The following is a 12,068-nucleotide window of genomic DNA, read 5'->3' as shown; positions in this document are numbered from 1 at the left end:
AGAGTGTCACTGATATGATACGCAAGTTGGGGTGGCATTCATTGAAACAAAGGCGGTTTTCTTTGCGGCGAGATCTATTTACGAAATTTGAATCACCAACTTTCTCTTCCGAATGCAAAAATATTTTGTTGACACCCACCTACGGAGGGAGAAATGATCATCATAATAAAATACGGGAAATCAGAGCTCGAACGGAAAGATTTGTGTGTTCCTTTTTCCCACGCGCCATTCAAGAGTGGAATGGTAGAGAAGTAGTATGAAAATGATTCGATGAACCCTCTGCCAGGCACGTAAGTGTGGATTGCAGAGTAACCATGTAGATGTAGATTCGGTAATTTTACTGCTTGCACAGTGGAAAAGTGGTAAGCAATAAATGTTTTTCCTTTCACCATTCTGTAGTAATTGTCAGAAAGAAAAAAAAAAATTGTAAATGCTTGAAATTACTTGTAAAGTTTGTTGCAAGTCGCCAAGTAAACTCATTCTCAAATACTGGGTGAATAAAGTCAGGTAATTCATGCGGCGCAGACAAATTTCTTTTTTCATGCAAACCCCTACCCCTTTTATAGGTAGGTGGTTCTCATTTCCACAGCACTCGTTGGCCGACAGTAAGGTATATGTGTACCACATCTGGATGAAATCGGTTCAGTGGTTTAGGATAACAAGTGCACGCACACACATTTTTATAATACACATGGATCTGTCTATTGATCTGCCTATGTGTACATAAACTGACGTATACTGCCCCAATTTCTGTCTCTATTTTCAGGCCAATCTGAGCAACTACCATACAGATTCTGATATGGGTTGCACTAATAGCTAAGCAGATTCACAAGGAAGGTTTGAACATATAATTTATAAGTATTTCACTCAAAATGATTTAAATGTGATGAATTTAAGTCCCCTGATGCTGTGAAAACTATGCCACTCCACTGCCACCTAGCAGTGAAAGGTGTCAAGCCGCCTGAATGCACAGCGAAGCTACCACAAGCTACTGTTAGCTAGAAGCTGAAGTGAGTGACTGACATTCACCAGCAATGACACACAGTTCAGATTCCATACAGTCTTCAATCAAAATGCAGATTTGTTCAGTTATTTGCTCACTCATTACTCAACGCTGCAAACTGCATGTAAGACTTCTTGGGATCTGCAGGGGAGGGGGAGGAGGTGAGATGGTAGGAATAAAATACTGGAAGCAAATGGTTATCTACAACCTGTACAGAAATCAGACTGTAGTGTTGAAGGACATGAACAAGAGGCAATAGTTAAGAAGGGAGTCTGACAAGATTGTATGCTGTTTGCTGTGTTATTCAATCTTTACTGGATGCTCAGACGAACAGTAAATAAAACCAAAGAAAAATTTTGAAAGGGAATTTAAGTTCAAGGAGATGAAATAAAACCTTTGAAGTATGTTGATGACTGAGTTCTTATCAGTCAGCAAATGACATGGAAGACCAGTTGAATGGGATGGACAATGGCTTGAAAAGAGACAAGTTGAATATCAACAAAAGTAAAACAAAACTGGAAGGGCAAGAGAAGAAGACTACCAAGATGAGTAGTATGTACACTCATTCACTCACTTTGTCAGCATCTTTGGGATATGACGATCTTGTACCACTCTCATTACAAGCGTCCACTTCATCCCACTTTGCACCACTTCCTTTCATGCAGTGATACCCATCTCTCTGCAGTTTGAGATCACCTCATCTTGCCATCCACTTCTTAGAAATTAAGGGGAGTTAGAACAAAAATCTTTTTGTCACATTTTAGGATTTTTACCTCGTTGTAAAATTTGCAATTTTCCAAATAAAATGATATATTGTCACTTATAAATTCACATGGGAATTATTTTATTTTTTAAATATTATCTACACTGGTTGAAAATGTCAAAATTTTGATGTGCATTACTTCCAGATCTAATAAAATGGGTAATTTCTTATATAGAAGGCTGTGAATTGCTGTGTTATAAAGGTCATGTTCAGAAGAGGATGGGCAACAGGTTGAGGAAGTTGAAACAAAGTTTAAGGAACAAGAAACTTTCTGATGGCAAAACTATAAGAGGCAGGCTGACAAAAAAATGACTGGTGAACTACAGCAGTATTATGGGACGGCCATTAGAAGTAATACTGAAGATTTGTTGAAAAAGAAGCAGGCAGTATGGGCTACCTTCTTCCCCAGACTGTCAATTGATGGAAAACCAGTACACCACCTTTGCCCTCCTGGACCTGATTCATGGTGCAATTACCACAATGCCCAGTACTCTGGCACCATACTATCCCCCCTCCTCCCCGCCACAGCCTCCTCCTTACCCCCACCCAGTCACTCCTCCCATCATGCACTGCTGCTGCTGCTTGTAGTGTAGTTTCAGTTGCCTGAGACTGCAGTTGTGTGTGTGTGTGTGTGTGTGATGGCCAAAAGCTTTAATTGTGAAAGTGTTTTTGTTGTGCCTATCTGCGACTCAGCATCTCTGCTACATGAAGAAATCTTCAAGTTTGGCATGCCAGTGTTCCTAATCTATGCCCTTGCTTCTGCACATAGTGGTACAACTCATAAATAATGCAAGTAAAGTTCAGAAAGCAGTGCTTCTGGCGTAATCCCAATTCAAACTGGCAACAAATCATGCCGCGACAAATTTGCCCCACAGTTTAACAAGGCATAAATAGTGAGGAAAGGGCACTATGGACCTGGTCTTTTGTGAAACTATTGTCTATCTGGCTATTAGATATTTTTCAAATTAGGTGCGAGATTGTACGTTTCATTACTGTGCAACCGTATTGTAAATTTGCTAAAAATTATACCTGTCTTTACAATCATGCGTCTCAAAATGGACATCTACCACATTACTTTCATTAACACCATCAATAGAGCACATTTCATTCTATCAGAACTACTTATTTATATTTTGGCTTATGTACTAAACAAGGAATGACATAGAATAACTCAGAGCTTACTTTGTGTACCGCTGTAACTTCTCTTTCTTACTCCAGTCACAAATATTTCATGGGAGAACGATTGCTGATAGTCCTCCATGTGGCCTCGAATCTCTCTAATTTTATCTTCAAACACATACGAGGAAGCAATATATTTGTTGACTCTTCTAGGAACCTACACAGGACATGTCCTGCCCACTATCCTTCCCACCCCTCACATAATGGTATTCCGCTGTCTACCGAACCTACACAATATACTCGTCCATCCTTACACAACCCCTGCTCCCAATCCCTCACCTCATGGCTCATACACCTTGATAGACCTAGATGCAAGACCAGTCCCATACATCCTCCCACCACCACCCACTCCAGTCACTAACATCACCTATCCATCAAAGGCAGGGCTACAGGTCAAATCAGTCATGTGGTCTACAAGCTAAGCTGCAAAACTGTGCTGCATTCTATGTAGGCATGCCAACCAACAAGCTGTCTGTCCGCATGAATGGCCACCGACAAACAGTCGTCAAGAAACAAGTGGACCATCCTGTTGCTGAACACACTGCCAAACTTGATATCCTTCATTTCAATGACTGCTCCACAGCCTGTGCCATATGGATCCTTTCCACCAATGCCAGCTTTTCTGAACTGCACATGTGGGAACTTTCCTTGTAATACATACTACGGTCCCATAACCCTCCTGGACTCAACCTTCGTTAGTCACTGTCCTCACCCATTCAGCCACTTCCCTGTTCCTATTCCAGCACTACTCAGTTGTCATTCCACCACCACACTCAGTCTTTTTATTTCTCTCCTTTTCCACTAATGCCCCCCCCCTCCCCTGCAGCACTTCACTGTCCACCACCCCCACCATACTATTCCTCCTCCTCCCCACCCCAGCCTCCTCCTTACCTCCACCCAGTCACCACTCCCATCATGCACTGGTGCTGCTGCTAGCAGCGTGGTTTCAGTTGCATGAGACTGCTGCCATGTATGTGAGTTGTGTGTGTGTGTGTGTGTGTGTGTGTGTGTGTGTGTGTGTGTGTGTGTGTGTGTATTGTTGGTGAAGGCAAATGGCCAAAAGTTTTAGATGTGAAATTCTCTTTGTTGTGCCAATCGGCGACTCAGCATCTCCACTAGGTGTGTAGCAACTTTCCTTCTCATTCCATCCTGGATTTTCCATTATTTGAAGATTTCTCCATGACTTTTCGGTCTCCGAAAAAGTGGTTTTCACAAAATGGTTCTAGTACCTCAACCAAGTTGGAGGTGAACCTGAAACTTTGCAGAAGTTCATGCAGGTCCCTTAGGCACAGGCTGTATAAATTTCATCAAAAATGAACATGGTCGATCTGGGAGCCATAGGACACTTGACATGGACTGTCCCCGGCCGCTAGACACTAAAAATTAGGTGTGGAGTACAAGAGTAGATCTACTGTGAAATTAATTAAATGCACTGAAATAAAATGAGTGGATTCATGGGGATGAAATCAATGAAGAAGTAATGGCATGAAGTGATTTGAGTGCAAACTGTGCTAAAGGAGACACGCTGGGTTCCAGAATAACAGATAATTGCAGCCATTCCAGTTCCAGCTGCAATACAGTTAGCCAGAAACAATAGTTGAACGTCAGCAACAAATTTAAAGCATTCGACGACTGAAGAAGTCTGCATTATGGCTTGGAAACCAAAAGAGACATAAACAAGGCTTGGTAACCTGCTGGACACCCACATTCAGGCTAGGCAACCTGCAGTAAAGAAACCTACCCATGGCTGATCTCGCCTGGTTATAGAGTGTGTTCCCTCGACAATGGGGTTACCAGTCACTGAGACTGGTAGTGGCATAATCACCATGGACCAATGCAAGGATTTTTCTCCAATTACAAAAATAAATGTTAATAGCTTAAGTGAAATTTTTGCACCTTACTCAAAGAGACACCAAAAGGTAGAAACAAACAAACAAACACACACACACACACACACACACACACACACACACACACACACACACACACACACACACACAGAGAGAGAGAGAGAGAGAGAGAGAGAGAGAGAGAGAGAGAGACTCACTAACTCACTCACATGCACACACCTGTCTCCCTACATTGTGCTCATTCGAATAGAATGTGTGTGTGTGTGTGTGTGTGTGTGTGTGTGTGTGTTTCTCCTACAGCTTGAGAAAGGAGTTTCCTTCTGAAAGCTAACAAAGCAAAGTTCTGTACCTTTTGTTTGTGTATCTGTCGACAGCGCAGTGCTTCTGTCCTTTATTGAGTTGTCTCTCTATTCCTACATAATTTGTTGTTGACACTAGTATTTCGAAGTCATAGGTGTAAACATCAGTGACAATGAAAGTTTGACTCAGATCTGGGTCTGAGTTCAGCCAGTCTAATGATTAAGGTGACTGCAATAAAGCAGGAAGGCTGGGTTCAAGCCCAGATCCAGCACAAATTTTCAATCAGCGCTATATGTTTCTCTCTCACTGCATTGACATACACACAAAAATGCTACTTTGCACACTACTACTCTTTTGTTGTCGACAATTTATTTGCCACAAGAAGCAAAAATGACTTTCTACAACACACAAAATACAAACACTTCACATACATAGGCAACAAACATCAAAACAAAATCTCAGTTTGGAGATTTACTAGCCTGTAGTGAAGCCCAGAGGCCTAGAATAGGTTGAAAGGTCAGTTTGGCTTTGGGTTTTCACAGCCAACAAATGTGATGGTATTAGAAAAAAATCACAATTCTTGTTGTGTTGGTTTCTGTTCACCATTTTGATGCTGTCAGGGGTTAAAGTTGATGGCTGATATCAGTAGGTTCTATATTTGATAACAGCGTGAGAAGTTTTTAATGTTAAACCACTGAATACTACATGTGTACAATGTGTACATGCGCACATGTGCGTCCACACACACACACACACACACACACACACACACACACACACACACACACACACCTAACTGAAAATGAGAGAAAGTAAATACTCAGCATCACACTGTCACTGAAGCAGCAACAGCTTTTTCATGGTATTTGTCTATCAGCTGAGAGAGATCTTTAATTATAACTTAATATGCAAGTGCAGGAGCAGAACTTAAATTTCATCGTGACAAATCACTTCACTGTAATGCACTCACATATTTTGACAATCTTCTGACAAAGGAACAGGGTAGTGAGTATTATATTCAAATGTTTTGTTTCATATTTTAGATTTTCTGATTTATTCCACACCAATGAGTATCATCTCATTTTTGGGTCTATGAAACAAAACCTGAATCTCATCTAATGCAATCTAATCATTGTTGATAGTATTACATATTCCAGTTTATAGGAAGAGTTTATAATAACTGCCTCTACATATCTTAACTCCTTTCACATCCAGCAGGCTTCACAGTGTTGCTGTACCTTTAAATTTTCTTCTGATAATACACAAGATTATTGCTCATGTGTTTTATATGCTAGGAATTTAATCTTCTGGGATCACTTCATAATACAAGTTAACCTAGTAAAAAATTCTAGGCTATTGTAATTGTAAACACAGCTGTGCAACTAGTTGTACTATTAAAAATTCTGAGGATGAAACAACACCTCTCTGCGAATGAACAGAATATACTAAATTATTAGGTCTTATACTGTTAAAAACCTGAACAGGAAACCACATCACAGCTCTTAAATGGTCTAAGTTCTGTAACTCGTGCATTAATGATGTGATGAAGTAGACTTTTTCCTATTTCATTCACTAATGTCTTACTCCAACATACTCAGGAGTTACTAGTCACTGAGGGAAAGTGTGTGCAGTGTCCACTCTATAACTTCCTGTCGACAGCTTTTTAAATATTTTGACATAGGCCTACTGTCAAAAGCCTTGCAGCATAATTAGTTGCTTATGAAGTTTGTTGTCAACAATTAATCACAGTTTGAAAATGTCAGTGACATTCATAAATATGATCTGGTATTAGAAGGAGAAACGATTTAACACTCTCCATCCCTCAGTCACAAAGTGGTGCAAAAATTTGTGACTCATTCCACAGCAAAGATCTTCAGTTAACTATCTCATGATGTGAAAAACTTAAAACACAGTAATATTAACTTCAAACACAAACAGCTCCTCCTACTTTACAGAAGAATTTCTAAATATGTAATTGCATTTGTTGTATTTCTCATTAATCTCACATCATAACAGGAGGTCACAATCATGATTAACATATTGTAACATGCAAAAACATGGAATACTGCCAGATCTGACAGGCATCATGAGTCCCAGAAAACCAGTACCAGTACTTTGGTTTATTAATGTAACATCAAAGCAACTGATTTACTGTATACATGTGCAGTGTCTTAATCATATGCAACATCCAATGGCACAGAACTATTTTCTGACACGTTAAGACAACAACAGAAATGAAAACAGCTATGTACTGTAAACTGCTCTTTTCTGAAGCATTTCTGTTTAAAGAATACTCATTCCAATACATAGCACAACTGCAGTAAACGGAAGAAATCTAACAGCTTCTTCTAGATTACTGACAATGTTTCACTGCCAATGGAGTAGGTCTAATTAATCTTTAAAACAAATTAGACCTAGTGCATAATGAAATCTCACTGAATATCATTTAACATGTATGGAACATTTGCAGGAAATGAGCTTATTAACATAAAATAAACCAACACTCCCCTGCACATTAACTTGTCATAGATCCTGAAAATAAAGTGGAATTTTTTGAACAATCTACAACTAAAATAACAAACCCTCGTCGTCTCCCTTAGGCCCTACAGTTTTAGTTCTTCCATTAAATCACAGGCCCACTATACACTAATGTTTCAACATTAAATCCACATCAGGGGCCTCGTATAATTAAAAAATCTAAAATTTGAAAAAGGCGTCTCTGACATGACTACAATAGAGAGAAAAAATATTTACTACCGTGTTACGTACCTATCACGACTTTTATTCGAGTTTTCAGAAATAGTGATCCCTCCCAAATCTCTCACGTGAATAAACAACAGCCACAAAACATGTAAAACAGCAGATTCCAAGAGCACGTCTTCGACAGAGCTTCTCGACATCTGTATATTCAGCGAAGCAAAAATAGAAATATATGTATTAAACCGATTTTGGAAAGGGTTGAATTGTTTCATGTGAATATCACTGGTCACAAATATGCATTATTATGTGCAAAATATTTACTCACGTATTCTATCGTCCAAAATAAGGACGCTGCTTCCCATATGATATGATCGTCCCACCATGATGACACAAACATCACATTGTGAAACAGCATGTAACGTAAGTACTAATGAATCACTTTTGTGTAACGTAGTTGCATGTGTTTCACGCCGACTTAGTAAATTTTATTCTCGAAACCTATATCTAAAATAAATAAAATAAGAAACTTAGTGAATTACATTGTCCTCCTATAACCTAACCTTCTATTTTGTGCAAGCCAAAGAACACTTCAAAGATGTTCTGTTCTGGAGACTTTGTAGTAAGTTTCTATGTCAAATTACAAATTAAGTTATTATACTTTGTGCATATTTTAACTACTTATAAATTATGTTAAATGAAGAATTTTCTTAACTACATCAATATTGACATAATTAGTGTAAGCGAAGTATCATTGTACCCTATTCGCAGGGAAAACAAAACAAAATTTGCATGCTTTCAGAGATGTGTTGGGTATGATTTGAGAGGCAAGAATACAAAACATTAGTTGAGGTCTTGAGGAGATTGATTAAGTGTTCAAGAACAGTTGGAGAATGCTGTGCAAAAGTGATTGTTAAGTGTCATTTAGTAACTGGTGATGTGATCAACACGCATGTTTTGTGTGTCCGTTTTCGTGTTTTACATATTTTTCTAATTCCGCATATTTGTTTGTGAAAGATGGATAAATGTAGTGATTAATAGGTTAAAAAAAGCCAGTGATTCCTCGATTCTGTGTTTTATCGCAAAGCTTAGTATCCATTAAGATATTGTTCAAATGATTTATCTGTTACTACACCCGAGAGGAAGCTTGAAGAACCATCAACATAACTGAAATTTGTCATTTTACACCCGTGTGTCAATGGCAGATCAGAATAAGTTCCCCAGGCTATCGCTGCAGTCAAAAAACCTGCAGTGCAAGAATTTGCATGATTATCTAAAAACGCTGCAGTCAGGCACACTTGAAAAGCTATACAATCACCCAACAACGTGCCTTGCTGTTTACAGGTAAACTAGAAGGCACTAGCATTCATCATAATTACTGCCGGGTATGTACAAAGATAAACCTTTTTGTTTGTACACAGAGAGCTACCGGAAATTGCGAGACACTATGTAATCCGGATCTTGTTTGTGGAACAGCCAGTGCCTCAAGCAGTGGTTGCATCGTGGGTGTCACAAGCGTATGCAAAGTAAGAGCCAGTTTGTATTTGTTACTACTAAGTTAATGTGAACAGTAGTCGGGAATAGAGATCAAAAGTATCTCGACATCCCCAAAAACATAAGTTTTTCATATTAGGTGCATTGTGCTGCCACCCACTGCCAGGTACTCCTGGAAAACACTGGAAATACGGAAGCATCCGATCCCGCCCGTCTGCTTTGACCCATGACGTCACAATTATGGCGGAAACGACAATAAACAACGATTCCAATATGGCGCATATAAAGTCGTTACGTACACATTATGAGGATGAAATTACATCGAAAAACACACACACACACGTTTCACAAAAAGCCTAATGACACTAACGGGACAAGCGCGGGAAATAGTGGTTTTTTGGGTGCGGATAAACTAAATATCAACAAATTTAGGCACCCACCCCCATATAAAACCACGCAAAACGACGAAAAAAACCGACATTACAAATCTCCCCAAATACCCCCAAACATATCATCACCCGGAATCGGACACTTCGCTTGACCTATATAGCTCAACAGCACCTCCCGATCCCATAAATTGGAATCGAACACTTCCATTGACCTATATAGCTCAACAGCAGCTCCCGATCCCATAAATTAGGACCTAACACTTCCCTTGACCTGTATAGCTCAAAAACATCTCCCGATACCAACAGTCACAGCCACACATTGGGATCGCACACTTCCCTTGACCTGTTATCCTTGACATCTCCACATACAGCCGTACCTGGTCCGAGACGCCGGAACTTTAAGTAAGCCTCATTTCTTCACGACATACTGAACACTTCACGACTTCATCCAAAAAACCGAATAGTTGAAGAAATTTTATTAGAGACAACGCACTGTCCCCCATCATAGCCCACAACCGAAAACTGTTGACCCTGTCAGTCATATCCATACCTACCAAAGGCATAAAAAAAGCAATTTACCAAAATTCACACACGATGTCACACTCACAAACTAAACCAAGAACATCACCTAACACACCACCAGATAGCACCACCAATCGCATCAAAACGAGACCTACAAACACGCCACTCTCACGAACTAAATTCCACACCGTCATGACATCACACACCCCAACAGCCTTACGTCACGGGTCAAAGCCGACGGCTGGGATCGGACGCTTCGGTCGACCAAAACACTATTTGGATCCTACAAGTTTTGAACATGGGTGGATAAAGACAGTAGAACCCAGTAATAAGTGCTGTCTTTGATCGTGATGCACAGTTAGAGTAAATAACGTAGTAGCTTACAGTATGGGTACTCCTGAATGGAAATCAGTTATGATAGTTAATGACTCCAGGAGAAATGCTTTTAAGAGTAGCTTACGATACATAACCTGGGATGAAATTTATAATGAACCAAATCGTAACAAAAAATTTAATCCATTCCATGAGAAATTCATTTCATTATTTGAAAATAGCTTTTTGCGTAAGCTAATCAGAAAGGACACTAAATAGCACCTTAAAAAGGATCACTAGACGGATTAAACTATCCTGTGAAAGGAAGAGGGAAATGTACCTATTGGCAAGACGAAGTAGAGATCCTGCAGTAGTTGCACACTATGAAATCTACTCAGAATTACTAAGAAAGGTAATTAAAAAATCGGGCAACAAGCCGATACTGGCAGAAATAAGTAATTTTGATAACAGACTTAAGGCTGTATGAAATGCAGTAAAATGAGAGAGAGGATAACCACTATTTAACTGAATGGAAGGGCTAGAAGCAATGAGTCGCAGTTAGCAAATACATTCAATAATCAGTTCTTGAATATAATAGAAAGCTAAGGACAAAGAGTTCAAGAGAAGGATAACTGCAATATGTCGAAAAAGTAACTCTCATAAAATTCAGTTGTATGAGTGTATCACCAACTTCTCATTCTGGAATCAAAAAAGTTGTGTATTCTCTTAAAAATAAAAGCTCATCTCGTGTTGGTGGTGTTTCCATATATTAAGCTCTGCCTTATATGAAACATTTAATGCATCACTATCACAAATCATTTTTCCAGAGAGACTAAAATATGGTGTTGCCAGACCCCTGTTTAAGAAACGTGATGTGAGAGATGGTAATAACTAATGACCTGTTTCATTGCTGAAATCATTTTTTCTTAATTTTTAACAAGGTGACGTATATGTCTGCCAGTGTGTGTGGATGTGTGTGTGTGCGAGTGTATACCCGTCCTTTTTTCCCCCTAAGGTAAGTCTTTCCGCTCCCGGGATTGGAATGACTCCTTACCCTCTCCAAAAAAACCACATCCTTTCGTCTTTCCCTCTCCTTCCCTCTTTCCTGACGAAGCAACCGTTGGTTGCGAAAGCTAGAATTTTGTGTGTATGTATGTGTCTGTTTGTGTTTCTATCGACCTGCCAGCGCTTTCGTATGGTAAGTCACATCATCTTTGTTTTTAAATATATTTTTCCCGCGTGGAATGTTTCACTATTATTGTAATCAGTCCAAGCATATGTACAGAAACAGAATAAATGGAAAACATGGTTCTTAAAGCTATCATTGACTGGTTTTCTGTGAATGGTCTCAACCAGAATTTTAAAAAGACACAACATATGCAGTTCTGCGCAATTTCAAGTACTACAACAATGATAAGTGTAACACAAGGTGAGGAGATAATAAATAGGGTGTAAATTTCAAAATTCTTAGGTGTCCACAGCAGTGAGAATTTAAACTGAAGAAAAAACTCCTAAAATAGCTGAGTTCAGCCACATTTGCCCTTAGAATCATTGCAAAT

General features: G+C 39.3%; 2 protein-coding genes across 3 annotated transcripts in view; one reads left to right on the top strand and one right to left on the bottom strand.

The window, feature by feature from the left end:
* The window catches only part of LOC124547710, a 113,302-nt gene extending 104,927 nt beyond the window's left edge, over window positions 1-8,375 (bottom strand). Inside the window, exons 1-2 of one of the 2 annotated variants that reach the window (XM_047125125.1) lie at window positions 8,121-8,375; window positions 7,865-7,995 (exon numbers count right to left, since the gene is read on the bottom strand). The gene's annotated coding sequence lies outside the window, so the exon portion shown is untranslated. The remainder of the gene's footprint in view (window positions 1-7,864; window positions 7,996-8,120) is intronic. The other variant, XM_047125126.1, reaches the window with a different exon arrangement.
* A 133-nt stretch (window positions 8,376-8,508) lies between these two features.
* Window positions 8,509-12,068, top strand: part of LOC124615327 (general transcription factor IIH subunit 4) — a 115,495-nt gene continuing 111,935 nt past the window's right edge. The window contains exons 1-2 of the mRNA XM_047143129.1: window positions 8,509-9,136; window positions 9,214-9,318. Coding sequence (XP_046999085.1) covers window positions 8,991-9,136; window positions 9,214-9,318 — 251 coding nt within the window. The 5' untranslated portion in view covers window positions 8,509-8,990. The remainder of the gene's footprint in view (window positions 9,137-9,213; window positions 9,319-12,068) is intronic.

Source organism: Schistocerca americana, chromosome 1 (assembly GCF_021461395.2).
Source record: "Schistocerca americana isolate TAMUIC-IGC-003095 chromosome 1, iqSchAmer2.1, whole genome shotgun sequence".
NCBI classification, from domain to species: Eukaryota; Metazoa; Arthropoda; class Insecta; order Orthoptera; family Acrididae; genus Schistocerca; species Schistocerca americana.
This window is presented reverse-complemented; position numbering and strand designations above follow the sequence as displayed.